The sequence below is a fragment of the Saccharomyces mikatae genome (genome assembly GCF_947241705.1).
Source record: "Saccharomyces mikatae IFO 1815 strain IFO1815 genome assembly, chromosome: 7".
In the NCBI taxonomy this organism is placed as follows: Eukaryota; Fungi; Ascomycota; class Saccharomycetes; order Saccharomycetales; family Saccharomycetaceae; genus Saccharomyces; species Saccharomyces mikatae.
Window position 1 is genome coordinate 516353 of NC_079262.1, and position 27575 is coordinate 543927.

Here is a 27575-nt window from a genome sequence, read left to right on the forward strand (position 1 = left end):
GATATAGTAATCAAATTATTTTGTTCGGAACACAAATACAATAATAAAATAAAGTTTAAGAAACACTTTATTTCATAAATTATGTGAAAATAATAAATAATTCTAAATAAATATTCAAAAATTATCACGTGTAGTAGAGCTAGATCATTCAAGTATTATATATATCTTATATTACGTAAGTTTTTAGACAGTATATAGTTCAATCTACTTTTGTTCCTTTCCAAAGGCCTATGAATAGTTAAGGAGCAAATTTCCATGAATGACATTCAAAATTTGCGTAACATCTGAATTCATTACTTAAACCATTAGAATGCTCTGGAAGAAAAGTTGTGATCCTTGTGTCTGAATAAACGTTGGATATAACTTCAGACATTCTTTCACCTGTGCAGCTAATAAGACGGTGCTTTAAAACTCCATATTTTGTTTCAGAGTTATCATTGGGAGCCAATAAAGATTTCGCAGTGACAGAAGCTGTTTTAAATTGATTTATGACAGTTAGTAAGATGAAAGCGGAAAGGGATTTAAATGAGTGTAAAATACATACATTTAGTTTGGCAGTCTTCATTTAAAAAGGGTGGATCGATCAGCAATCTATCAACCTTGCCCCTAATTTCATCACTGAACTCCAGTGGTTTATTGTAGTCGTAAAAAAAAAAGTGGTCTTTTCCAGCTAACAATTCAAATCTTTTATCAAATTCGAACAAGTAAATATGCTCGGTGGGAATTTCACTGATAGGTTTCTTTTGGATAGCAGCATAAACAGATGGGGCACTTACTATTGCGATAATGGTATTTTCATCAGCGCCTTCTAGTAGGGCATCTCCTAGAACTGCAGCCGTTTCGTCACTATACCAAAATTGAGAGAGTTGCCAATCTTCTTTGAAAAGCTTCATTCCTTCTTCTTTTTTCTTTTTTTGGAAATCTTCATCAGTTTGGTCGTAAAGCTTTTGGAAAACTTCTTGGTGTTGTTGTTCCTCTTTTTTGAATTCTTCAAGGGCAGCGAGGGCATTAGCAGAAAGTGTTCTGTTAATTTCTTTTAGTTAGTAATTCTCTCTTCCTATATTGAAAATACCTTATACATACAATTCATAATCGGAGTCAGAGTCAGAGCCAGACATTTTGTCAGTGGTTTTTTCGTTGCGTTAAGATGTATAATCATAACATAGTCAAGAGCTATGATATTTCTTGCTTTCTTCAGTTCAGAAAAAATCAAAAAGATTCAACCGCATAGCACTCAGCGAAAGAGATGAAAAAAGGTGTCTCCGAAAGAAAGTAATTATTGTATAAAAATGACAGACTGTATATTATGCACGTTACTTCCTATGAGGCAAAGAGTACATTACATATCTATATATATTCCCAGCTTGGATCCTGTTGACTTAAATAAGTGAAATATAAGCTCCTTGGGATGTTAGTCGTTTACTAGCGCCTAGCATTTGTATAATTTATCATAAATGCCTTCAAATGTTCTATGGTAAGCATCAAGGCCAATGAAGAATGGCAGTTAACTCTACATGTTCATTTGGTAATAGACATGCCAACCTCGAATTTGTCGACATGTTTTTTTAAGTCGATAAGGGTATTGATTTTTTTCAAAAGTTCTTCTTGCTTTTCCATTACGTCACATGAAGGCATCACAGGGCGAGAAGGTAAAGAAAGCTCTTGAAGGATGGAAAGAATTTTATTTTGTAACGCAGGCTTAAACGTTGATAATTTTGTTGATCTTAAGTACACACCGGGCGATAGCTTTTCGCCATGCGTGATCACACCCAGGGCCTTCCTTTCGTCAGAATTAAAATCCTTCAATAATTGTTCAGCGTATGCACTTTCAGACTTTCTTTTGAGCGCCGTTTGCATCTCTTGCCTTTGTCTTTTTGTTTTCTTAGGAGAGATATTTTCCTTGACTTCGGATTTTTTCATACTCATTTGTTGAAGTTGTCTATGTTGAGCAAACTGCTGTTGTTGCTTCATCCAGGGATTTTCAGGGATGTTCAAATCGTGCTTACGCTTTCTAGTTTTGTCTGCTAGAAGTGTATTATATAACTGTGACATTCCCTGAGATGTAAGGTATTGAGTAACTGTCTGGTCCGAATGTGGGGAATCTAATAGCCTGAGCAGTGATTCTCTTTCTGCTAACGTTCTCTTCGCAGCCATTTCAAATTTTTTTGACTCGACTACCAGTGCTTCCTCTTCAGCAATTTCAGCTGCAGAGCGAGAAAGGAGCCGCTGTAAATATTTCTTCCTCTCTATCTCTTTCTCAGCGGAGAAATTTAAAGAAGATAGAAGTGGATTGCTGGGATTACTTGCCTTGAAGTAATTCCTACAGATACGGTAAAATTGTTCTTTGAGATCTTCAAGTGTTCTTGATTCATTATAGTTATACCTGTCAACGATCAGGAACCAACGTAAATCATACTTTTTGCAAAGTTTGAACAAATATTCTGTCTCTTCAAATGACCAGTTATTATTACTATCTTCCTTCTTTTCATCTGTAACGCTGTCATTTGGGTTTTTTTCATCTTCCTTGCTTTCTTGAGTTGTCTCGTTCATGAAAGCCGAGTACTCTTCTTTAGTAAATGATGGAATAGATAAATGCTCATTAAATTTAGAATACGCCGATTCTTTTGGTTCATCTCCTATTAGTTCTTTGGAACCCTTGACCCAATGACGCAAGGTCACAAAATTATTAGCTTTGAACTGTACAAACGACCAAGGAGATGGTTTGGACGTCGAAAGCATTTTCTCTTTGAAGTTATTTCCAGATTGAATAACAACGGGGGGTTGATTTTCTCCCAGCAAATTGAATAGTTCCCTTTGCATACCCGTCACTTGAGGCTTGGCTCGGTTACCTGCCGAGGACGAGGGTACTGATACCACGCCATTACTTGGACTTTTAGATTTTTGTTTGATATTGAGTACATCAAAGATATCTGAAGATGACATTCTATCTGTAGTGTTTTCTCAAACTCTGAGTCTTATCGACGAGGTACGTTCTATACACTCTGTGGTATTAAAACTGAAGATACTACAATGAATAAAATATTACCCGGTAGTTGTTTATTTTATGGCTAATAAAATGAGCTGAGGTGAACGTAGTCAAATCAGATCTATCTGGGAAGCAAATACAATGTGAAGGGATTGAAACGACTCAACAGTGAGTAGTGGGCATGATAACTAATAAGAAAATAAAGATAGATGTTCCAGAAAAACTTGGTCTCTCAGAAAAATCTTTCGAACAATCATGGGAAATAATTAAACACGCAATTGACCACATTTACGGCGATGACACGGCCGAACTTTCGTTTGAACAAGTGTACAGGACCGTTTATACTATCGTTCTAAACAGAAAAGGGTTAGTGTTATATAATAAATTGAAAACATATATAATCCAAAAATTGAGTTTGTTGAGGGAAACGATATGCAAGAACAGTGCACGTGATTATGAAATGCTCGAAACAATGGTACGATTATGGGAGACACAATGCAATTGTTTTAAGATTATTGGAGACTTAATGATGTATATGGATAAAGTATATTGCAAGCCGAATAGATGCTTGGAGGTATATGATATGTGCCTTGATCTTTTTCGGGTCGAGATTTTGCATAAATGTTCTTCCTTCCTTATTTCAGCCTTAATCTCTGATATTGAGGAGATTCGTAATTTAGGATCCCTGGATTCAAAACATACTAACCTGTGGAAAGTAATTATTGGAATGATGGAAACATTACATGGCAATAGAGATAGCTTTTTCCTGACCGATTTTGAGCCTGTTCTAATTAGTGCAACAGAAGAATACTATGACAAAATTATTGATATTAAACTGTTAACGCCAATTGACAGCTTGGAAAAAATCAAGCAATTGAAGCAGTTTGAAGACGTTCTAGATTCTTCTTTTCTAAATGCAGATTCTCATAGTAAGTTAAAGACCGTGTTAGAAAATGTACTCATATGGGGAAAGTTAAGTGATATCATAGAGGACCTAACGTATGAGGCAATGGAACTTTTGGATGAAAAGCTACTTCAAGAAATCTATGATTTATCAAGCGAAGAGAAGTATCGCTTCGCCATCATTGAGGCTATCAAATCCTACATTAGTAAAAGCGCCATCAAAATCCCCCTCAAAGATGGCAGTCGCAAGAAAGGACAGAATGCAATCACTTGGTCGTCCGAGGTTGTAAATCTTTTTCGTAAGCAGCATTTGTTTTTGAAGAGTATCAATTTTGGTTCTATTCAACTTAATAATTTAGCTGCGGACAAATCCATTGCGATACTTGAAGATGTCTTTTCGATGTACTTCTCTAAAGAAGAATCATTGTCATCAGAATATTTTTCCACCTACGTGGACTACTGCATGAAACGAGCAAAGGACAACGATGTTGAAATGGTGACGATCAAGCAAGATTTGCTTGATAGTACCAGATTAATCAAATTGCTATCCAAGAAAGATACGTTTGAAAAGACCTATAGAAAGCAACTTTCTAGAAGATTATTGCAGCAAAGATCTGTAGTAGAAATCGAAAAATGGACAGTGCAAATGATAAAGAAGGTTCTGGGAGCTTTTTTTACCTCAAAACTGGAGATAATGTTACGAGATGTCTCTTTGTCTTCTGAAATACTCCAAGGATTTAAAGACTCAATGACAAACAGCATAGAGTATTTGAGTTTTGTGCCACAGGTTTTAACGAGGATAAGTTGGCCATTCCAAAGTTCTAACCCAATTGACGAGATTGTTTCATTACCTCCTCGAATGTCGCAGGTTTTAGCTGGTTTTGAAGGCTATTATTCCTCGAGATATAAAGAAAGAGTTTTAAAATGGGCTCATCATTTAAGTGTAATTGAAATTGGCTGCCAGTTCAATACCGGCTACTATGAAATAAGCTTTTCTGTCTATGCTGGTGCAATTTTCCTTCTATTTGAGGATTACGAAGAATTAACGTTAAAAGAAATATATGAACTCACTCACATTCCTGAGGAGTATGTTAAATCTCTTGTGATTTCAATGTCGACAGTACCCAGATGTAAGATTTTGAAAAAGTCTTCAAATTCAGGAAGCACTAAATTCTCTGTTAATTATTTTTTCTCTTCCTCCAATAGGAAAGTGAAAGTTCCAGTTATTGCTGGCCCTGTACTGTCTCACAAGTCCGAAAACTTGGCAAACCATAATTTAGTAGACACCTATGAAAATGAAATCATTATGGTTCTTAGCGCCACTATTGTCCGCGTCATGAAAACAGAAGGTAGGTTGAGTCATCAGCGGTTACTGGAGATAGTTACGAAGCAGACGCTACCTCTCTTCGATGTTACGCCGAGCATCTTCAAACGAGGTATCCAACTTTTATTAGAGAAAGAGTACATTCAAAGAGATGCAGATGATACTTCTTATTATCACTACCTTTCTTAACGGCTCGTAATTAAGGTCACAGGTATCATATTTTTAAAATGCTAATGACATATATATATACACAGTTTCTATTCCATTGGTAGACGCAGACAATATTCTTCCCGTACTTTCATGAGTATTATAAAAACAATCGAAGGAATACATATCGTCATCAGTTTGAACATTTATCGTACTCTAGAATTCAAATAATAGTATAATTATGGTCATCTATATACGTCAGCCAACTTGGAATGTAAGAAACATGACATGCATGACACGTATAAGATATTACCTGAAATAACTCTACGTTTCGTGTTATCGCATAGATATCTTTGATGAATTTCTCAGTCTGCATTGACTTATCATTATTGACAAATTCTCCTAGCACTATTTCTAGAAATACTGTTACCTGCCAAAAGCAGAGCCATGCTTGTTTTTCAGATGCTTGGCGGCCGTATTCTACTTCCCTTTGGTAGAAAAAAATATACGTTGAGATTTTACAACAAAAGAGAAGTTTTCTTAATAACTACTTCAATAAAGCGCAATTTTAAGATCTGGTTGTCATTCAAATTGCCAGGTCTTGGACTTTTCATTTATTTGATACTATGAGCGAAATAAATAATGAAAATTTAGACTCAAATCGAATTATAATAGCCGAGCCTACAGAAAGCAAGAATAAGCATATTCGTAGCGCTTTGAGAAAACGAAGGGGTAGATTAAACACCCAAGCTTACGAGGAGGATCAAGAAGCTATTTTATCATCCCCATTATTGACTTCGACACCTAAAACAGTCTCTAGGTCATTAGTAAGGTTGTATCCATATTTGATCGTCGTGGATAATTTTTTGAGTATCATCACTTGGTCTAATGACCATGTTTCAGCAAACTTACTTGGAATATTCATATTTACGGTTTGTGTATTATATTTTGGATTTATTACAAAGTATTTTGGGCATTTAATGATCGTATGTATAATTTGGGTATATCTGTTAATTGATAAGCACGTTCAAGAAACCATGGCATCATGCCCTTCATTAGATGATATATTACATGTTATGGACAGGGTTTCCATGAAGTCTAGTGCCGTATTATCACCTATTACAATTTTAAGTGGTCAGGATGTTAGAAGGCTGTTATTTACTATTGCTTTCTTATCCCCAGTTTACATTTTCCTTACTATGTTTGTGTTATCTCCAAACTATTTAATGTTGATAGGGGGTTTATATGTCCTTACGTATCACTCTAAATTGATCAAAAGGATGAGAAGATATTTATGGAAGTTCCGTATCATTAGATTACTTGTATTCTTTATAACAGGATTAGACCTTGGAGGACCGGATAACAATAGACGCCTATTCGCATCTGTCAACAAGAAGATAAGGTCCTTTGTTTGGAATGAGGTAGGGAATGCGTCAAACACAAAAAAGACTGTACTTTTTAAGGTTGCTCTTTTTGAAAACCAACGCCGGTGGCTTGGTATCGGCTGGACATCAAGTATGCTGAGCTATGAAAGGGCCTCTTGGACAGATGAGTTTTTAAATACTTCCCCCAGCTTAGAAACATTTACTTTACCAGAGAAGCAGTCTGGAATGACATGGGAATGGCACGATAAAGATTGGATGCTCGATCTAACAAATGAAGGAGTGATCCAGCTTCCTGCTTCCGCTACTAAGACAAAAGTTAAACCAGGTGCAGATGAAGGCTTTATTTATTATGACAATACCTGGAATAATCCCTCTGCAACAGACACATATAAAAAATACACAAGAAGACGGAGATGGATTAGAACGGCGACAGTAACAACGACGTATGATGAGGAGCCCATTGTAGAGAAAGCTTCAACGACTTCTCACGATCTAAAATGCGAAGGAAATGACAGAGGCAGAGAAAGAAAGGTTTCATTTAGTACAGCGAATGAGGTGCATATTATACCTTCTACGGATAGCAACCGGTTAATAGAAATGTCTGATATTGCAATGAATTCTCGATAATAATTGTACGGTACATAGAAAACAACGGCTACAATAGTTAGAGCGAAACCTAGAGTTTCTTGCCTGCAATGGAGCATTAATTCAAATTTATCAACTCTGGCCACGTGTGCTTGAGGTGGTAAGTGCCCGATCAACCAGCTATCTGAACAAGCATCCCTCTTTACAACTGAAAATGCGTATAGAAATTATGTAATGATATTTAAAAATCAATAGAAATGTAATCATTGAAACAAAACTGTAAAATATAAAAAGATAAAGAAAAAGACATCTGATTATGAACTAAACGATATCTTCCATTTCTATCTCATCTTCCAAATCAGCTTCGACATCTCCTTGTGTGTTTTCTCCAGCGGATCCTGTCTGCTCATCAGCCAGCTCACCTAAAGTTGCCTTTCTTTCCTCTTCTTTTAACTTTTTATACTCTGGTCTTAGAGTATACTTGAATGCATATGGGCCCTTCTTTACAAGAGTGGCGACTTTGTCTAAACATTCCTTTAAATGAGCTTCAGGTTGCCTAGTACGTTCTTTTAGTCCCTTCAAAGACCAGTAGTCATACTCATCAAACAATTTGAACAGATAGTCCAAAATTTCCTTCTTTGGCATACGAATAGATTTGATATTACTCTTGGCTTTCTCGCGTCCTACCTTCAAGAAATTGGAGTTGTCTGATCTCATAGACATACCCGTGTGGCTCATCGTCACACCAACGGTTTCATCCAAAGTTGTAATTCTTTCTTTATTATTGAGTTTGACGATGTTTCTTCTCTGCTCAACAATTTTGTGGTAATTAGGGTCATTCATTGATGGCATAACCTGACATTCGTGACACACGGTACCTACAATGGCGGTTTTTTTTGGAATAGTTTTAACATACGGAATGTATCTATCTCTACCGTCCCTATCTGTCATGACTCTGTGATTAAATTTCTTTCGATTGTTTCTACGTTTTTGCTGCTGCTGCTTCTTTTTGAGTTCTTCCTCACGTTCTTGTTTTTTTAAGTAAGCTTGCCTTTGCTTTTCAGGATCAGCTTCCAACTCTTTTTTACGTTGCTGGTATTTCTTTAAATTTTGCTCAGTGAAAACGTATTCGTTTTCTACCACTTTTTTTGTAAGCTCTAAGTCATATTCGTGCGGTATAGAATCGTTATCATTTTCATTCAAAAGAAGCGTGATTTTACTACCATCCTTGTTTATTCTAATCTTGCCCAATTCTTGACCATGCAAGTTATTTCTATCCCTCCATTTCTCTGCTAGAAACATTGGGAGTCTAACTAACCAGACTTGTCTATTGCTACGTTCTAAATCCAAGTCTAAAGATTCTTCATACACTTTGGTTTCATTGTTCTCAATATCGTTACCATCAAAAACTTCCTCCTCTTGTGAAAGATACTCATCACCGGAAGCATTACCAGATTTCACCTTCCCTTCAGAACTTGCAGAATTATTAGAAAGTACCGGAGCCCCTGCTGTACCACTGCTCATATTTTTCGATTTGCCTTCTATTTCACTTTCATTATGATGCTGAAAAGCCAACAAAGTTTGTCTTGTTCATATTTCAACTCTGACTTTTTCGCTTAAGAGCTAATAAAAAAAAGTTAAAAGAAAAGGAATGCATTTGAGAAGACCTTAAAAAAAGAAAAAGAAGACCTTTTTACTATTCTTTTTATTTCAAGAGTAATCATAGGATGAAATGAATCTAGATCTAAGTAGTATCCTAAAGGGGGAGATATCCAAGAAGAAGAAAGAGCTGGCTCACTCCAAAGATGCTCGGCCACCATCCAATGAGGAATCTCAAGCACACGAATGCGCAAACGTTGATACTGGAACACAACAGACGGAACGAGAAAGTACGAATGAAGAAGAGCTTTCCAATAACCAGCCGAGTGAAAATATTACGACGACCATTACCAAATTAGAAAATCGGCCAGAAAGAATACAAGAAGCTATAGCACAAGACAAGGCTACTTCTATAATTATTGATCCCTCACAAATTGGTTCTAAGGAAGACAAGTTCGTTCTATCAATGAAATGTAATTTATATGTTCACGAAATATTATCTCGTTGGAAGGCGTCCCTGGAAGAGTATCATCCTGAGTTGTTTCTAGACACTAAGAAAGCTCTCTTTCCACTTCTGTTACAATTGCGAAAATGTGAACTCCCCTCAGATTTATTGATTTCCCTTGCTACAGTTCTGTACCATTTACAACAGCCTAAAGAAACTAACTTAGCGGTGCAATCTTATATGAAACTCAGCATCGGTAATGTAGCTTGGCCCATCGGGGTCACTAGCGTAGGCATTCATGCTCGTAGTGCCCATTCCAAAATCCAAGGAGGTCAGAATGCCGCTAACATTATGATTGATGAAAGAACAAGATTATGGATTACTAGTATCAAAAGATTAATAACTTTTGAAGAATGGTATGCCAAAAACCACCCTAGTTTAGTTTAATTGTTGAGCCATTGTGTTCGTTATCGTGTGGCGCGATCTTGTGCGATTCAAATAGAAGTAGGAATGCGGATATCGTGACCTTGCTCAACTTCTCAAAGACGAATTTATGACAGGATCAAAGCCTAGAATACACTGACTATAATGACGATAAACTTAGACCCTAATAAAGTCTGGATAGACGGCTGTTTTGATTTCACACATCATGGGCATGCAGGAGCTATCTTGCAGGCTCGTCGAACTGTTTCAAAAGAACATGGTAAACTTTTCTGTGGTGTGCATACTGATGCAGACATTCAACACAACAAAGGACCACCTGTGATGAATTCTCTAGAAAGATATGAGCATACTAGATCAAATAGATGGTGTTCGCAAGTAGTTGAAGCCGCGCCGTATGTCACAGATCCCAATTGGATGGATACGTATCATTGTCAATATGTTGTTCACGGTGACGACATTACCTTAGATGCTAATGGGGAAGACTGCTATAAACTAGTGAAAGAGATGGGACGGTTTAAGGTGGTGAAAAGAACGTACGGTGTGAGTACTACGGAGATTATACATAGAATATTGACGAAGAATTCGTTGCCACCAACCCATACTGATTACTATCCTAACATCAAAGAATTGAGTTTCTATTCCGTCGCTGAAGACGCGGTTTCAAAACATTGTTACGTTTTCCAAAGCGATTTGAGTAATGTCTTGGTTGATGGTGGATACACTTTCAACATACGGGATTGTGTTTATGTTGACGGGGACTTTGACTTATTCCATATGGGAGATATTGATCAATTAGAAAAGTTGAAAATAGTTCTTCACCCCGACAAGAGATTGATCGTTGGTATTACAACTAACGATTACCTAAGTACCATTATGACAATGAAGGAACGTGTCCTGAGTGTTTTAAGTTGCAGGTATGTTGATGCTGTTATCATCGATCCTAATGCTGCCTCACTAGCTCAATGCGCCTGCGAAAAATACCATATTGGCTCGGCTGTTCTGAAGGAAGGCGGAAAGTTTAGCGAATACTTAACCAAAGATCTCATCGTCAAGAGGGTGGAATCTCAAAGGGACGTGTACATTGCGAGAAACCAAAGTAAAGGAATGTCTGTCTAGTTCAATGTTCAGAAAAATCCGCCAACCATCAGTGAACATAGATATAAATAAAATGTATTACATAAATCATAAAGCAGGCATGCAAAATTTATACCTATAGATGCATATAGATCAGTAAAGAGATGTGACCATCTTTTATAGGTCAAAAAGTGTTTTTATCTTGGGAACACGTTTATCTATTCATTCTGGGCTTTTTCATATTTTCGTTCGTGCGATTGCGAATTTGAGCCTCTTCTATCTCTCTTGAACACTGGAGGTATTTCCCCGCTATCGATCAAGTCATTAATTTCATCGCCTGGTTTACCCCAATTACCCTTTCCGGAACCCTGCTTTTTGATGTGATTAGGAGATTCGCCATAGTTGCCAGTGTGCGAGAAGTACTTTGGATCAGCTTTTGATTCGCGTTCAGTCCATTTGTTTGTTCTAGTCATATTTTTTTGGTTGATTATGTATGTTGGAAGTTTTGTTGCTTTTGTGTGTTTGTTTGTTTGTCTGTACAATTGAACGTATGTAACATATCAATTTCGAAATAAGGAGGCAAGTACGCTGAAGAGAACAACCAGAGGAAACAGTTTTATCAATGGTCCTTTTATACAGTACAATATAGCTGTGTTTGCTTCCAAACTTCCAGCCCCCTATTTTCGAAGAAGATTCTTTAACTCAAGGCCAGATAGGCGCCCCCCTCCACTCCCCTTCAGCCTAAATGGCCCCCGCTAAAAAAAGAACTGTGGCACACCCCTCGAGAAAGGGAACGGATGAACTAAGCACTGGTACCTTTCGCAGCGCGATCCAGCATTACTCGTATTGGGAAAGTATACTTTCTAGTGAGATGCTTGAGAAGTGAAGAATCAACATAAACTACAACTCGTATTTTCTTTCTTTGTTCTTGTTTTTGTACGTTTGATATCGTTTATTGGCGTAGCTCTTAAACACGGTATCTTCCAGAAGTAGAACCAAACATTAAAAAAAAGAAAAACATAAACTCACATTAATGTCTTTACTCTACTTAGTTGTCTTTTTTTTATAAACTTCCATATCATAGGAATAAATTACATAGCTGTTATAAACCTATTTCTATCTAATACCAGCCAACCTGTTGGTATTCATATGAAGATTGATATCGAGATCATCAGTACTTTCCTCAATGTTGTTAAGACGTTTCTGCTGAGAGTCTAGTTCTTTACCAGTGGTCAAGGCCATTTTTTTCAAACGATTGCTAACTTGCTGGATTTGATCCAAATTTCTATCAATTTCTAATTCCATTTCGTCATCTTCTTCGTCATTTTCGAATTGATATCTTTTTGCCTTTTCTAGAACGTTTTGTCTCTGATATCGTTCACGAACGTCGCTTACATTACTGTTTGCGTTCATAGCACCCTCTATTCTTTGAGTGGACTTCGACAGTTGCTGATTAGTTTGTTCTCTCATTAGTTTTTCTTCAATTTTTCTATTCTTCAATTGTTCCTCTCTCTCCCTCCTCCTTCTCTTGGAGTTAAACGGATTAGAAACATGAACGGCTAATATACTACGATTTAACTTCTTCAATTCTGCAACTTTTTCGTCAGCAACTTTATTTTGAACCTTCATTAAATCTAAGTTCCCTTCTACGTTGTTCAACTGTTCGCTTTGATGGCCTAACATACCCAGGGTATTCATACCAGCTCTTTCGGCATCTTGTGCCATTTTCAGTGTATTTCTGGTAGAGGCCACGGAGCTTTGTTTGGTGAATTTGATCTCTTGCTTAATTTCATCCACAGCTTCGTCTTCTTCCTGCTGCTGGCGAGCCTCTTCTTCTTTTTGTATTTCTTCGAATGTTTTATAACCTCTTTGATCTCCATACTGGTCATTGGTTGCGTTAAAATCTTGCTCTTGCTGCTGCTGCTCATCCATGAACCACTGTTGTTGCTGTTGTCTCGACCGATGATCAACTTCGGACACGTTTAAATCTATAGAATCATCATTAGTCATTACTGCGTTCAAATCGGGCTCATCTAACGCCGCCCTATTTTCTGCAGATTTTTCTGCATAAGCTTCTTCAAAATCAAATTCACCCGCTCTGGGTTCTTCGTTTAAATCAACTTCATTACTTGATGCTACTTCATTAGCAGCAACAAAGGACGGGGTATAAGTCATTAGCGCAGGTTGCACTTGTGGTTGACTTGCACTTCTACTAGAATACGGATTTGCAGACCGATTCTGATTACCATTAGCATATGAGTCGTTCGCCATGGAAGCGTATGGATTTGAACTTTTAGAGCTCTCTTTTGGAATACTACCAGATTCATTGGTATTGGAATCATATGCACTGCTGTGACTATTCATATTAGCGTAAGGATTTCTCTTTTCTTGCATTGGATTTGATGGGGGACTCTTCCGGTCGGTGAGTTGGCTATTTCTTGCCGTTAAAACTGAAGGTTGTCTTGGTTGTTTGGAAGACCTTTGGTTTAGAGTGCTGCTTGATTGATTATTATTATTATTACTGTTATCCACACTTGCCCAGCTATTGGAGGTATTTTGATTGCTATATGAGTAATCATTATTGTACGGACTCAAAGACGCACCATTATAGCCCCCTCGAGCACTACTATACGCCGAAGCATTGCCGCTACTCCTACCATTACTCCTATTAGCTTGAAATCTTGCATAAGGGTCGTCATCGTATCGATAGTCATCATTTTCAATAGCATAAGGATCCTGCATAGAATTGGTTACCGCAGTGTTTCGTTGATCTTGTGTGCCATTTGAACCTTCTACAGGGCTAGCGATTGCTTCATTAGCATTGGCATCTAATGGGGAGGCATTCAAGTCCTCAAGTTCATCCTTTGGTCTAGCAAACTGTTCATAACCTGGTGGGGCATATACCTTATCTTCGGCTTTATCATTCGCAAACTTACCGTAAGCCGCGAATTTGTTTTTCCTTTTCTTGTTAGGATTTTTAACACTAATACCGAGTTCCATCAAAGTGTCCTTGTTTTGTTCAGGTGTCGCTTCTTCTGGAGGCTTAATCCTAAAAAATTTCTTTAGCCCCATTATTCGATGTTAATAAAGCGTTGTCTATAGAGAAATTACTTGAGGCCTAGGTTCAGGAGTACCAAAAGTTTAGTTTCTTCTTTTATGGATACTTTAAAGTAAATCCTATAATTACGCAAACTATTCAAAATAATTAAAAATAGGATCGACATGAATATCATTTCTCAAGACGGGTAATAGAATATTTCCAGCTTGCACATTCAATAAAAATCGCATTTTTTATACATGGACTGTAAAATGTCTACGATGCTATTATATTTGACTTCATAGTATCCCAACCTTATGTTCTTGATTCATGACTACGTTTCTTGAGAGACTAGGCTGTTCTTGACTATTTTTTTTACTTTTATCACGTACCACATTGGCTGCCCATCTGTGGCGGTGTCGTTTCCAAGAAAAATAACTATGCAAAATAACCCAGAGTGACGACAGTGAAGTGGGAGATAGCCGTAGAGTCATACGTTGACTTAGCCAGTATTTTTTACTGTTAAGCAGAAAGAAAGTTTGAAGTGAAGAAGGCAACAAAAAAGTGTACATATTCTATAATGGATCCTACAAAGGCACCCGATTTTAAACCGCCACAACCAAATGAAGAGCTGCAACCACCGCCAGACCCAACGCACACCATACCAAAATCAGGGCCCATAGTTCCATACGTTTTGGCGGACTACAATTCTTCGATTGATGCTCCCTTCAATCTTGATATTTACAAGACTCTGTCGTCAAGAAAAAAAACCGCCAACTCAAGCAACCGAATGGACCATATTCCTTTGAATACTAGTGACTTCCAGCCATTGTCTCGGGATGTATCATCAGAAGAAGAAAGTGAGGAGCAATCGAATGGAATTGACTCTACTCTACAGGATGTTGCAATAACAGGGAACTTGGGGGTACTGAAGAGCCAAATTGCTGATCTGGAAGAAGTTCCTCACACGATTGTAAGACAGGCCAGGAGTATAGAAGATTATGAATTTCCTGTGCACAGACTAACCAAAAAGCTACAGGATCCTGACAAACTACCTTTGATTATCGTTGCTTGTGGATCGTTTTCCCCAATAACGTATCTACATTTAAGGATGTTCGAAATGTCCTTGGACGATATCAATGAGCAAACGCGTTTTGAAGTAGTTGGTGGTTATTTTTCTCCAGTTAGTGACAACTACCAAAAACGAGGATTAGCTCCAGCTTATCACCGCGTCCGTATGTGTGAATTAGCATGCGAGAGGACATCATCCTGGTTAATGGTTGATGCTTGGGAATCTTTACAATCAAGTTATACAAGAACAGCAAAAGTCTTAGACCACTTCAACCATGAAATTAATATCAAGAGGGGTGGAATCACAACCGTGAACGGTAAAAAAATGGGTGTAAAAATCATGTTACTAGCAGGCGGTGATCTCATCGAGTCTATGGGCGAGCCTCATGTGTGGGCAGATTCTGATCTACACCATATACTGGGTAACTATGGATGTTTGATCGTAGAAAGGACCGGTTCAGATGTTAGGTCCTTTTTGCTTTCACACGATATCATGTATGAGCACAGAAGAAACATCCTTATTATCAAACAGCTTATTTACAATGATATCTCGTCTACGAAAGTGCGTCTTTTCATCAGACGTGGAATGTCAGTTCAATATCTTCTTCCTAATTCTGTCATCAGATACATCCAAGAGTATAATCTATACATCAATCAAAGTGAACCTGTTAAACAGGTCTTAGATAGCAAGGAATGAGCTTATTACTATCCTCAAACTATGATAGTTTATGAACCACTTTACGATTTGAAATGCTTGCCACAAGGCGGCAATCATGTGAACCATGTTAAACAATTATGTAACCCTAAAAACTATAATATAACTATGCTGATGATTAAGTTCCAAAACGAAAAATCTCCTCAGACAAGCGTTTTTCAACAGAATGTTTGTGTGATTCCACAGAGTTTGCTCGCAGAGTACCGTAGCATCGATCAGTTTCCCTGCATATGTTCCCTATCAATGCGGGTAATGATATATTAACAAAGTTGCATGTTTATATGACTTAAAAGTATTCCAATATTAAATGTAACAATGTAGCATAATTCAGTATAGTAATCACAGTAATTGAGCATAACAAAACGTACGTGATGTCTAGTTTGCGAAATAAGACTCCATTTAACCTACCTTGGAATGAATGCGTGTCCATCGCTTCAGTCTTAATTGGCGCGTATGTATCGTACAAATATTATAAAGTATGTAAAACACAAGATATCCCACGTCCAAAAGGAGGTGTGGAGGAACTCATAGGAAACACTCCTCTAGTTAAAATCAGGTCTCTTACCAAGGCTACTGGCGTCAACGTTTATGCTAAGTTAGAACTATGTAACCCAGCTGGAAGCGCTAAAGATAGGGTGGCATTGAACATCATAAAGACAGCTGAGCAATTAGGTGAGCTCGTTAGAGGTGAGCCTGGATGGGTATTTGAAGGAACAAGTGGGTCAACCGGTATTTCTATAGCTGTGGTCTGCAATGCATTGGGGTATAGAGCACACATTTCTTTGCCCGATGATACGTCGTTGGAAAAATTGGCATTGTTAGAGAGTCTTGGTGCTACCGTTAACAAGGTTAAGCCAGCTAGTATCGTTGATCCGAACCAGTACGTAAATGCTGCCAAAAAGGCGTGTGATGAATTAAAGAAGAAGGGCAATGGAGTTAGAGCAATTTTTGCCGACCAATTTGAAAACGAAGCCAACTGGAAAGTACATTATGAGACTACAGGCCCGGAAATTGCGCACCAGACTGACGACAACATCGATGCATTAATTGCTGGTTGCGGTACTGGTGGCACCATAACTGGAGTTGCCAAATTTTTAAAGGAAAAAGCCAAGATACCTTGCCATGTTGTTCTTGCAGATCCGCAAGGATCTGGTTTTTATAATAGGGTTAACTATGGCGTGATGTATGATTATGTAGAAAAGGAAGGTACCAGAAGAAGGCATCAAGTTGACACTATTGTAGAAGGCATTGGGTTAAACAGGATTACTCAGAATTTTCACATGGGCGAAGAATTTATTGATGAATCAATACGTGTAAATGATAACCAAGCTATCAGAATGGCAAAATACTTGTCAGTAAATGATGGGCTATTTGTAGGGAGCAGCACAGCTATTAATGCGGTAGCTGCCATTCAGGTCGCGAAAAGACTCCCTCAGGGTGCAAACATTGTAATTATTGCATGTGATAGCGGTTCAAGACATTTAAGTAAATTCTGGAAAGAAGCTAAAGAAATCGATCATGACATATCATTAAAGGAGATAGTAAATATCTGATGTACGTGTGTAAAAGCTGGTCTGACGTAACTTTTATTAAGTAGTAAAAGCAAATATAAAAAGACAGCTTTTCACTGCTAAGTTTTTTTATTACTTTCCGTGTTAGTGATGCCCGCTGAAAAGTGCAAAAGTAATAGAGAGAGGCTAAAAACAGAAACAAAACCAAGACCAAAACGAAGCCTCAAAAGCTTTCAAAGAGAACAATAATTACGAAACATGAAAGATTTTATCTTTGTCTCGCCACAGCTGTATTTATCATCACAGGAGGATTGGAAAAGTGATTGTGCCAAAACCGGATACATCCCTATTCTTAAAAATGATTTACAACGTTTTCAGAACTCATTAAAGCACATTGTCGACACTAGAAATAACATATCAGGAGCATTACTGAAGAGTACTAATGATGCAACTATGCAAGATTCAGATCAGGATACTGTCTCGAGCAAATTCAAAGAAGCTTCAATAGCAAACGACAATGGTGCTGGCGAGAGCACAGTGGGCGCCTCGAATTATGTAGAGCTCAAACAATTTCTTCCCATTTCGTTAGACCAGCAAATTCATACTATTTCTTTACAGGGAGTCTCTTCATCATTCTCCCACGAACAAATAGAATTGTTACTAGACAACTGTTTGAGTTTAGCATTGGCGGAAACTCAAAGCAGCCCTACATTGAAGGTGGAGGCTTGGTCTTCGTTTTCATCGTTTTTGGAAACCCAGGATATTTTTTTAAGATTCAGTAAAGTTGACAACGATGAGGCATTTGTCAGAGTGCTAAAATACTGGACTGCGTTATTTACATTGATTAGAGAGAATCATGAGGATTTCAAAGTTGAATTACACCTAGATTTAAACACACAAGAGTATATCAAAGATCGGACAGGAATCGTGTCGAATGTTAAGTCAGAAAAGGCTGAAATGTTTTACTCCACTTTCAAAGATATTGAAAGCCAAATAGATGAAATTAAGTCAAAGAAAGAACAATTGGATGACTCTTCTACCCAGTACAAAGTGGATACCAACACTTTAAGCGATTTACCACCGGATGCTTTAGATCAATTGTGCAAGGATATAGTAGATTTCAGAACAAAAGTTGTCAGCATAGAGATGGAAAAAAAAATGAAGAGTGCTTACGAGGAAAGTAGGCGTCAAAGACACCAAATGCAGAAAGTTTTTGACCAGATAAAGAAAAATCACTCAGCCGCCAAAGGAGGTAACAATGCAGATGAGGACGACGTTAACATTGAAGACGAGGAGGAAGAGGACCACATGGAAGACGACCTCGTCTTAGAGAAAAGAAAAGAAGAGAGAGAGCTAGAGGAATCGAATCGTAGATATGATGATATGCTCCACCGCTTGCGTACCGAAATAGAACCCAAGATAAAATCCATTAGAGCCGATATCATAAGCGCTGAAAACTATGAGGTGCATTTAGAGAAAAATCGCTCATTATATTTGAAAGAGCTGTTACACCTTGCTAATGACGTCCACTACGACCACCATAGATCTTTTAAGGAGCTAGAGGAAAGAAGAGACGAAGAAGATAGAGCTAAAAACGGTAATCCAAAGGAACTGGTATTCAAGCAAGTGTCTGATGGCAAACCCACATCTGCAGAGAAGACTGATTCCCTCTCTCTCCCCGAAGGCACTACGACGAGCGAGAACCATGAAGCGGACAAGAATGTGTCTAACGACTCAGAACACGTCAAAATCAAGTTCGACTTTAAGAAAGCCATTGACCACTCTGTTGACAGCTCTAGTGAAGACGAGGAATACAAGGAGAGCGAAGAGTTACCCAAAATACCTACTAAGGAGAGCGCGGCAGAAGATCTTTTACCATTTACGGTAGAAGAAATGAATATAAGACTAGCTGAACTGAAGGAATCGCGCTACGTGGACGAACTGGTGCGTGAATTCCTCGGCGTTTACGAGGATGAGCTAGTAGAATACATTCTCGAAAACATCCGCGTGAACCAGAGTAAGCAGGCCCTTTTAAATGAGCTAAGAGAGACTTTCGACGAAGACGGGGAAACGATAGCTGATAGATTATGGAGTCGGGAAGAATTCTGCCGTAGGACTTGAAACAGAAGGGCCTCTGCGCGTGTCCTAAAAGGGAAAGACTCGCTCTGAAACAGGCGAAGACACGAAAACAAAATACCGTTTCTGGGCCTTTTGCAGCAAGTGGCTAGACACACCGGTCCTTGCCAGATCAAAATAGTACTAATGGGTGTTTTTTTCCTATCTCATCTTCGTGGTGATATATATAACTTTTATAGAATTCATAAAACTACTTTCTTTATTCCCTGTGTTTTACACTTCAAGCCAGCTACCAAGACAACGCAACCTCACTAAGGAACCCAATATTGTTACTAGAATTATCTTTTCTTTTCTTTTCATTTCTTTTCTTTTGCTAGAAGTAATAAGCTCTTAGAAGAACGAAAGCATTCAGATATCGGCTCGTTCCAACCGACCAAAATATTTGTGAAAAATATCATTCATTCCTTTAACGACTTCTTGTGTATTGTGTTCATTTCTAGTTCGCTTCCACCTCATTTTCATTTCATTTTCCACAGTAAGGTTTTTCTGAATATACCCATCCATGCAGTTTTCATTCGCTTGTGTGCTGTCGACCCTATTAGTGAGTGGGTCATTGGTTGAAGCCAGCCCTTTCGACTTTATGTTTGGAAATGGAACGTATCAAAGTCAAAGTCAGAGTCAAAGTCAAAGTCAAGTTTCTCTCACTAGTATAGTTCCCCAGGTTAGTTCCACCACCACAGCATATTATCAAAGCGGCCATTCGCACCAGTCTGCCACGATAGTCACTGCCACGATCTCTTCTCTCCCATCCACTTGGTATAGTCCGGAATCCACGTCCGAGAATTCTGCGTCGTATGCCTACCAACAATCCGATTACACCAGTGAGCAAAAACCCTGGGGCCCATCTTCCAACATTCAGCAATCTCCCAGTACGACCAGTTTGAATGCTGTGAAATCAGGTGCAAATAGTGCGTTTACCACTTCTGATGTTTCCACCACCAGTGCTCTCATTGATACGAATGCTAATTCTGCCTCATTTATAACTACGACTGAACCAGAGGCTGCAATGAGCGCATCTCTCACTTCAGAAACCCCAATTATCTCGACAATTGCGATGTCTGCAGGTGATAATATGTTTTCGTCGTCAAGAACCCCGGTTCTTGCCTCTGCAACAACCTCCGGAATTCCAGAAAGTTTTTATCAAGCTTCGGCTGCTGAGTCAACAACCTCCGGAATTCCAGAAAGTTTTTATCAAGCTTCGGATGCTGAGTCAACAACTACTATCGCTTCCACAATTAGTTCTATTTCGTTGCAAAACTCAGCTGATCTTGGTGGATCTAATGCGCTAACTACTGCTGGTGCATCGATGTCTGCATATCTTCCATTAAGCTCCATAGGAATTGATAGCTCCGCTGCTTCATATACAACGAGTACAGCTTTATCAGCTCCTTTGCTACAGACAAGCTCTTCTGAAAGTTTCAGCATCGTTAGTCCATCTGTATCTTTTATTCCACCACAAAGCTCATCAGATATTGCTAGTTCCGGTGTTTCAAGTGTAGCTAGCTCCTTTTTTTCTGGTCAACTGCAAACAAGTACTTCAGGTAGCATGGTTTTAGCAGTGCCATCCGCGTCTGCCCTTCCATCTCAAAGTTCAAAAGAAGTTTATAGTGGTAGTGCTTCTAGTACAATGAGCTCATTTCTAGCTGCTACTTCACTGCAAACTAGCACATTAGGTAGCTTAGGTTTAGCCAGCTCATCTGCGTCTGATTTTTCATTACAAAGCTCGACAGACCTTACAGATTCGAGCGTATCCGCGACAATAAGCACACTGATGTCCTCAACTTCACTACAAAGTAGTAGTTCGAGTAGTGTCAGCTTAGTTGGTCCATCCGCATCTTTTGTTCCACCACAAAGCTCAGCAGACATTGCTAGTTCCAGAGTTTCAAGTGCAGTTAGTTCATCTTTTCCTGTTTCACTTCAAACTGGTAGCTCTAGCACAATTAACCCATCCTTGTCAACCACGTTATCTTCAAGTGTTATTAGCAGCACTAGAGCTTTTGCCCCTCCCTCAATATCTAAACCACTCTCAAGTTCCACGTCAGTCACCTCTATGGCAAAAGTTTCTCAATCACAGCCTTCATTCACTTCAAGCTCTCTTTCGGAGTCTCAAACTACAAGTACTCCTGTTGTGCTACCTAGTAGTTCGATTATCACAGAATCATCACCTCATGTTAAAGCAAGCGTTTCATCTACAGTCATATCTTCTCCTGTACTTTCTAAATCCACAGGAACTTTACAGACAAGTATTTTGCAAAGCACCACAGCTGGACAAATTTCCTCCTCCACATTGTCTTCAACCACAGATGGAAGTACAACATCTAACCAAAAACCTTCCACAAGCTTCATTCCAGTTCAAGCATCTACCTCTGTTCTTTCTCAATTTCCATCATCCCAAACAACTAGCCAATCGGGTTCTACCATATCAGTATCTCAATCCACAACATCATCCATCAATATACTTTCTCAAATCTCAGACATACCGGTGCATTCCACAAGTTCATCATCGTTCGTTTCTCAGACATCTAGCTCATTTCAATCCGCTACTACAACTACTCAATATTTCTCCGTTTCTACGGATGAAACACTTTCCGAAAATGGTTCTACTATGACCCAACAATCTTCTGAGACTGCTAGCTCAATTAAACTGTCAGCTTCTAACGACTATAGTATTCAGACAACTGCAGCCACTCATTCAATATCCTTGTCTCTCACCGAGGGAGATAGTAGCTCTACCTACACCTCATTGGAATTTGTGACATCTGCCTCCACCTCATTGGAGACATCTTCCACTTTACTTACACCATCAACATCTTCTGCGAGTCAGATTCCTACAAACACGAATTCCCAGGCAAGTTTGACAACAGAATCGACGAACTTTATGCAACCATCAACGTCTATAAATCAAGTGTCCACAAACACTAATGTTCAAACGAGTTTGACAGCAGAATCCACAACAGTTTTACAACCATCCACGACCAATGGTACCGATAATTACAGCTCAGTCACTTCGAGTGACAACAACTGGTGGATTCCAACCGAATTAATTACTCAGGCACCAGAAGCTGCATCCACCGCTTCTTCCACCGCTAGTGGAACACAAACTATGACATTGCCTCATGCAATTGCAGCTGCTACGCAAATACCTGCATCTGAGGGGTACAGCTTGATTACAGTTGGGTTTAAGAGAGCCTTAAACTACGAATTTGTTGTATCGGAACCAAAATCATCGGCCCAGATCTTTGGCTACTTGCCTGAAGCTTTGAACACGCCTTTTAAGAACGTGTTCACAAACATCTCAGTCCTACAAATAGTACCGTTACAAGATGATTCACTCAGCTATCTGGTAAGTGTTGCTGAAGTATACTTTCCAACGGCGGAATTAGAGGAGCTATCGAATCTAATCACGAACACTTCAAGCACTTTTTACACGAGTGGTACAGGTACCGCGAAGTCTATGGCTGCAATGGTTGATCCATCCATCCCTCTAACGGGCCTTTTACGTGATAGTAATAATGACTCAAACGGATCTTCTGGATCCTCCTCTGGCAGTTTGAATTCTGGAACTTCAAATTCAGGATCCAGCTCAAACTCAGACGTTTCTTCGTCTTCTTCTGGAAACTCCTACCAAGATGCAGGTACCTTGGAATATTCATCAAAGTCTAACTCCAACTCCAACGTATCTGGCTCCAACAAATCAAAGAAAAAAATCATTGGTTTAGTCATTGGTGTTGTTGTTGGAGGATGTTTATATATTTTATTAATGATTTTTGCTTTCAAATATATTGTAAGAAGACGCATTCAAAACGAAGAAATCATTAAAAGTACAGAGGTTTCCAGTATCAGTTCAAGTGAATTTGGCGAGGAGAAAAGATACAATAATGAAAAGAGATTGAGTGTTCAAGAATCTATAACACAATCTATGCGAATTCAGAATTGGATGGATGATAGTTACTATGGTCACGGGTTGACAAATAATGACTCGACTCCAACAAGGCACAACACATCGACTTCCATACCAAAAATTTCAAGACCAATTGCTAGTCAAAACTCCTTGGGTTGGAACGAAGTTTAGTGACAAGGCCTAGACTGAGTCTTTTCCACTCGCATAACTTTATAAACTTATAACGATACCTACTTATTCTCATATTTTATGTATAGTCTCATACTAAGAGACGTTGTTTTAATAATTTTACCTATTCCAATTGCAGTATTAGTTCTATAATATGAAAAATTCAAACGCAGAATGTGCTAACTAAAGCTTCAATGCAAGAAAAAAGTTCGCTACGTACGTAAACATCTCCTGATAGAAATCTAGCGCTCTCTTCCACAAAAAAAGTCCAGAATGCATTTGAATGAACCATCTGGATCCTCGAATAATAAATTATGCCCAGTATTAAATTCCTGAACATCAGCAAAAGGAAAGCTGTCCCGTAAGAGGGAATAGTTGTTGTTAATAAAGTTAGACTGCAGGCCTCTCATGAATAAAACTTTACGATTATCTACGCCCTTTGAAAAGAAGTCCTCATTATTGGATAAGTCCGGCCACTTTTTTACTTCATCTAACAAGTGAGGCATGCTGGAAAGGGGTATCGAAAATTTTATATAGGGATCAGTCTCTCTACCATGCTGTTGTCCATAGTGCGATGGTGCTTGGGATACATTATTTGATTTTACGGAAAGAAAACCATTGGCAAAGTAAAGTGCTACGGCTCCACCACATTTCCTTTTATTACAGTCTAAACCTTTGAAAAGTTCAAGAACCTTCTTTTGCCAATTAGGAGAACCTCTTAAAATTTTGACATCTCTACGAATTATTCGCATTATTAAATCATAATTTTGTATTATCATAGGATCTAGCTCTGGGGTTTCATAAGGCGGTAAATCAATCGATATACATTTTCGTACATTGATATGCTTGTACAACGTGGCTAATAGTGCAATTTTGCCACCCATTGAGAATCCGAGTAAGTATATAGGTCTTTCCGAGCCAATATGAGTTTCAATAAAATGTATCAAATCACCGGTTAATGTAGCATAATCGTAAGGTAGGGCCTTTGGTGAAATGCCGTGATTTCTTACATCAACAGAAAAAATGTCAGCGTCAATCTTTCTTGAAAGGAACTTGTTAAAAGAGTGAAACATCACGTGTGAGCCTAAGAGGCCATGGATGTTAACTATTGCAGGCCTTTGCTTGAATGTCTTTGGTGATAAAACATCTGATGGCAAGCGCGTTCTATGGAATGATAACTGAACAATTTTTTTATAAGGCAATCCCTTATTAGGCACTAGTTTTGACATTTGGAAACCCTCTTTTCACGTTTTCTTTTGTTTTGTAGTTTTGGCACAACTCAATATTGGGGTGGACAAAAACCGTTTCATCCTAAAAAGCGGCGCGTTTTGTTATTCATTAAAGACTGTTTTCTATGACAGGTTGCATTTGATATAGTTTTAGGGAGGATATTAGCTTCACGAAGGCAAAAATTCCATCATGTCTAGATTGAGAAGGTTCAACAGAAAAATCTTAAGCTTCAGTTCTGATTACACTCATGATGGTGAATCTGACGAGGATGATGTGCCCATATTACCACTAGATACGGAAGAACAGGAAGAACTCATACAAAAGTTTGAGGTCAATGCTCACGTCACGAATAAGCTCTACATAAATATTCTAAGTGTACTATATCTACTATATGGGGGATTGCTAATGATATTCGTAAGAAAATCGCGGGGACATCTTAAATTAGCATTGCTTGCTGGCGCTAATTCCTTGATCTGTTCATGCATCACGCTTAGATATGACATCATAAACGATTACCTTTTATTTAAAAAGTTCAAGTTAAGAGTGAGCAATTTTTCTATTAATATACTGAACATTATTTTACTGGTTTTTATGGGCTGGATAAGTTTCAATCATGTGATGGAGGATAAAATAACAATGTTTTGTTTGCAAGTTCCTATGCTCTTATTCTGGTTAGCTATGGTGGTGAAGAGATGGGCTCGAAATATGGAAGATGAAATTGCAAATCTAAGACGTTTAAAGTACAAATACAAAAACGCTTAGTTTCATATCGCGAAATAACATATCAATAATTGCTCAGTTTATCAGAATACTAATTATCGATTGTAAATATTACTAGGTTTGCCACATCGTTGTTTGGATATAAGACCAATTAGTATGGGCCTACTACAGTATAACTATTCTTCCATAAGGAATGCTGCTGCAGGATTTATTCAAGCCCACATATGTGCAAGTAAAATCCCAAGAGTACATCACTGCGATGGTAAATATACGTGGAAAATTCAGTTAAAGGGTACAAGGGGAGGCTTACCAAAAATTCAATTAGTGAATATTCTCTTCGGAACTATCCTGTTTCAAGTCACGTAGTGCAAACTTCTCTAACTTCAATATAATAGCTTACTTAGATACTATTCGACGTTGTGCATGCTTTTATAGTTGATGGGATGACAAAAGTGCTAGAGTTAAATTAGAACAGGTGATGCCGATGGGGAGACCGAGCAAAAGCGGGTTAATGAAATGGCTTTGATAAGTTATTATCAGCAATCTATGATAAATGCGTATTGTTAAGTCTTTAAGAAGCATAAGACAGAACAGCAATGATTTATATTATGACCGAGTGCTAATGTTTAGCGATATTGCTATCACATGAACAGTGCTAATTCTCTCGTGGTGGTCCGTTCATTTCCGCGGAGTTTACTGTCGAAAGGGTTTTTTTCCCGAAACATGTGGAAAACAGTTAATGTGAGAAATTTAGAATAAAATATACGGCAGTAATCTCCCAAATTTGTGATACTACCACAACTTAAGATCATTTGCAAGAAGAGAGTGAGCTTGGGGCTGTAAACTTCTGTACATTATACACTCAAGGGAACTTTCAGGAAGTAAAAGGAGCTTGCTTAGGGATAAGTAAAAGATTGAAAAGAGCCCAAAGTGAAAAAAAAGCCACCAAGACATTGAAAATTGGAACAATGTCGCATCAAATGGCGCCATGGGTACCCATGTTCATTCAATCGTGTAAAAACAATACAGAACCATTTGTATCATTTCAATTTGCTACCGTTGATAAACTAACGAACAAACCACGTTGTAGAACGGTCGTGTTTAGAGATTTTTTATTTCACGACAAAAAGACTAACGTGTTAACTTTTAACACAGATATGAGGAGTTCAAAGATAACTGAATCATTCTTGGCACCAAAGTCAAGTAACTGTCGCGGCAATAAAAAGTGCGAAACCCCATTTTTTGAAGCGTGTGTCTATTTCCCAGAAACTTGGGAACAATATCGGTTCAGTGGCCAAAGCTTTACAATATCGAGACAGTTCAAGGAAATTCCAGACGATATTGTAGCCAAGTATGATATATTTTCACCACGGTTCTCAGAAACAAGTGACGACAGTACTGACGAAGACACGGATACTTCAATTAACGATGACAACGATAAAAATAATGACATTAACGACGATAACAAACTTATAGAAATAACAGATAACGATGAACGCCATAACGCTGAGAATGATTACTACCCAAAACCAGAAGAATGGGAGGCAGAACTACTAAGACAATGGTCCTCTCTGTCAAGACATACTAAATCATTGTATAGAAAGCCAGCACCAGGCCAGAAGCTTACCTCTGAAACCAGCAAGCAATTGGACAAACTCCATAGAGGTGTTGATGGTGCTAAAGAGGATGTAGGCCTGGAAAATTTTGGTATCGTTTGTCTTTGTGTTGAATCTGTTGATTTTTTGAATTTGAAAGAGGGAAGAGGTGGTGAAAGATGGGTTTTCCAGAAAACTGACGGCAAAGACGAAGATCTGTGGGAGGAACAAGAAGTGTGTCCGTGAAGAGTGTTAATCATTCCTTGCTAAGACGGTATTCGTCTACGCTTTGTATTCGCGCTATCTCAAATTCTACCTATATAGTTAATCTCTGTACCAAAACAATCTTTCCAACTATCCATTAATCATACTATAGTATCAGTGTCGGCGATTTTCACAGCGCTTTGACAAAAGCCGCGGGCGGGATTCTTGGGGGTAGTTGCACTGGCAGTTAATCTAATCAAGAGGCGCCTGAGGAAATAGATAGATGATAGAACAAAGCCATTACCGCTTTGGACGGCAAAGATAGTTATCCATTGGTGCGGTGATTGGATAAGATTTGTTTCAAGTAGTATAAGCAAGCGCCGGATCTGTTTACT

General features: G+C 38.4%; 16 protein-coding genes across 16 annotated transcripts; 10 read left to right on the forward strand and 6 right to left on the reverse strand.

Annotated features, from left to right (window-relative positions):
* Positions 1-238: 238 nt before the first annotated feature.
* EFM5 (protein-lysine N-methyltransferase) lies at positions 239-1118 on the reverse strand (the record flags this gene model as incomplete). The annotated part of the gene is made up of 3 exons (XM_056222721.1): positions 239-471; positions 545-1023; positions 1084-1118. The coding sequence occupies 3 exons, from the start codon at positions 1116-1118 to the stop codon at positions 239-241; spliced, it is 747 nt and encodes a 248-aa protein (XP_056082383.1).
* Positions 1119-1518: 400 nt separating this feature from the next.
* Positions 1519-2943, reverse strand: SWC4 (Swc4p; the record flags this gene model as incomplete). The annotated part of the gene is made up of 1 exon (XM_056222722.1): positions 1519-2943. One exon carries the CDS (start codon positions 2941-2943, stop codon positions 1519-1521), a length of 1425 nt encoding a protein of 474 aa, XP_056082384.1.
* Positions 2944-3167: 224 nt separating this feature from the next.
* CUL3 (cullin CUL3) lies at positions 3168-5402 on the forward strand (the record flags this gene model as incomplete). The annotated part of the gene is made up of 1 exon (XM_056222723.1): positions 3168-5402. One exon carries the CDS (start codon positions 3168-3170, stop codon positions 5400-5402), a length of 2235 nt encoding a protein of 744 aa, XP_056082385.1.
* Positions 5403-5986: 584 nt separating this feature from the next.
* PEX31 (peroxisome biogenesis protein) lies at positions 5987-7372 on the forward strand (the record flags this gene model as incomplete). Its single annotated transcript, XM_056222724.1, has 1 exon — positions 5987-7372. One exon carries the CDS (start codon positions 5987-5989, stop codon positions 7370-7372), a length of 1386 nt encoding a protein of 461 aa, XP_056082386.1.
* A 279-nt stretch (positions 7373-7651) lies between these two features.
* On the reverse strand, positions 7652-8854 carry TFG2 (transcription factor IIF subunit TFG2; the record flags this gene model as incomplete). The annotated part of the gene is made up of 1 exon (XM_056222725.1): positions 7652-8854. The coding sequence occupies one exon, from the start codon at positions 8852-8854 to the stop codon at positions 7652-7654; it is 1203 nt and encodes a 400-aa protein (XP_056082387.1).
* Positions 8855-9062: 208 nt separating this feature from the next.
* On the forward strand, positions 9063-9821 carry PRP18 (mRNA splicing protein PRP18; the record flags this gene model as incomplete). The annotated part of the gene is made up of 1 exon (XM_056222726.1): positions 9063-9821. One exon carries the CDS (start codon positions 9063-9065, stop codon positions 9819-9821), a length of 759 nt encoding a protein of 252 aa, XP_056082388.1.
* A 141-nt stretch (positions 9822-9962) lies between these two features.
* On the forward strand, positions 9963-10934 carry ECT1 (ethanolamine-phosphate cytidylyltransferase; the record flags this gene model as incomplete). Its single annotated transcript, XM_056222727.1, has 1 exon — positions 9963-10934. One exon carries the CDS (start codon positions 9963-9965, stop codon positions 10932-10934), a length of 972 nt encoding a protein of 323 aa, XP_056082389.1.
* A 176-nt stretch (positions 10935-11110) lies between these two features.
* STF2 (ATPase-stabilizing factor family protein) lies at positions 11111-11365 on the reverse strand (the record flags this gene model as incomplete). Its single annotated transcript, XM_056222728.1, has 1 exon — positions 11111-11365. The coding sequence occupies one exon, from the start codon at positions 11363-11365 to the stop codon at positions 11111-11113; it is 255 nt and encodes an 84-aa protein (XP_056082390.1).
* Positions 11366-12008: 643 nt separating this feature from the next.
* SEC9 (Sec9p) lies at positions 12009-13964 on the reverse strand (the record flags this gene model as incomplete). The annotated part of the gene is made up of 1 exon (XM_056222729.1): positions 12009-13964. One exon carries the CDS (start codon positions 13962-13964, stop codon positions 12009-12011), a length of 1956 nt encoding a protein of 651 aa, XP_056082391.1.
* A 545-nt stretch (positions 13965-14509) lies between these two features.
* NMA2 (nicotinamide-nucleotide adenylyltransferase NMA2) lies at positions 14510-15697 on the forward strand (the record flags this gene model as incomplete). Its single annotated transcript, XM_056222730.1, has 1 exon — positions 14510-15697. One exon carries the CDS (start codon positions 14510-14512, stop codon positions 15695-15697), a length of 1188 nt encoding a protein of 395 aa, XP_056082392.1.
* Positions 15698-16086: 389 nt separating this feature from the next.
* Positions 16087-17268, forward strand: MCY1 (putative cysteine synthase; the record flags this gene model as incomplete). The annotated part of the gene is made up of 1 exon (XM_056222732.1): positions 16087-17268. The coding sequence occupies one exon, from the start codon at positions 16087-16089 to the stop codon at positions 17266-17268; it is 1182 nt and encodes a 393-aa protein (XP_056082393.1).
* A 216-nt stretch (positions 17269-17484) lies between these two features.
* On the forward strand, positions 17485-19347 carry SNU71 (Snu71p; the record flags this gene model as incomplete). Its single annotated transcript, XM_056222733.1, has 1 exon — positions 17485-19347. The coding sequence occupies one exon, from the start codon at positions 17485-17487 to the stop codon at positions 19345-19347; it is 1863 nt and encodes a 620-aa protein (XP_056082394.1).
* Positions 19348-19864: 517 nt separating this feature from the next.
* Positions 19865-23434, forward strand: MSB2 (Msb2p; the record flags this gene model as incomplete). Its single annotated transcript, XM_056222734.1, has 1 exon — positions 19865-23434. The coding sequence occupies one exon, from the start codon at positions 19865-19867 to the stop codon at positions 23432-23434; it is 3570 nt and encodes a 1189-aa protein (XP_056082395.1).
* Positions 23435-23673: 239 nt separating this feature from the next.
* On the reverse strand, positions 23674-24660 carry EAT1 (putative hydrolase; the record flags this gene model as incomplete). The annotated part of the gene is made up of 1 exon (XM_056222735.1): positions 23674-24660. One exon carries the CDS (start codon positions 24658-24660, stop codon positions 23674-23676), a length of 987 nt encoding a protein of 328 aa, XP_056082396.1.
* Positions 24661-24850: 190 nt separating this feature from the next.
* On the forward strand, positions 24851-25423 carry SMKI07G2630 (uncharacterized protein; the record flags this gene model as incomplete). Its single annotated transcript, XM_056222736.1, has 1 exon — positions 24851-25423. The coding sequence occupies one exon, from the start codon at positions 24851-24853 to the stop codon at positions 25421-25423; it is 573 nt and encodes a 190-aa protein (XP_056082397.1).
* Positions 25424-26349: 926 nt separating this feature from the next.
* On the forward strand, positions 26350-27222 carry SMKI07G2640 (uncharacterized protein; the record flags this gene model as incomplete). Its single annotated transcript, XM_056222737.1, has 1 exon — positions 26350-27222. The coding sequence occupies one exon, from the start codon at positions 26350-26352 to the stop codon at positions 27220-27222; it is 873 nt and encodes a 290-aa protein (XP_056082398.1).
* Between the last annotated feature and the right edge of the window lie 353 nt (positions 27223-27575).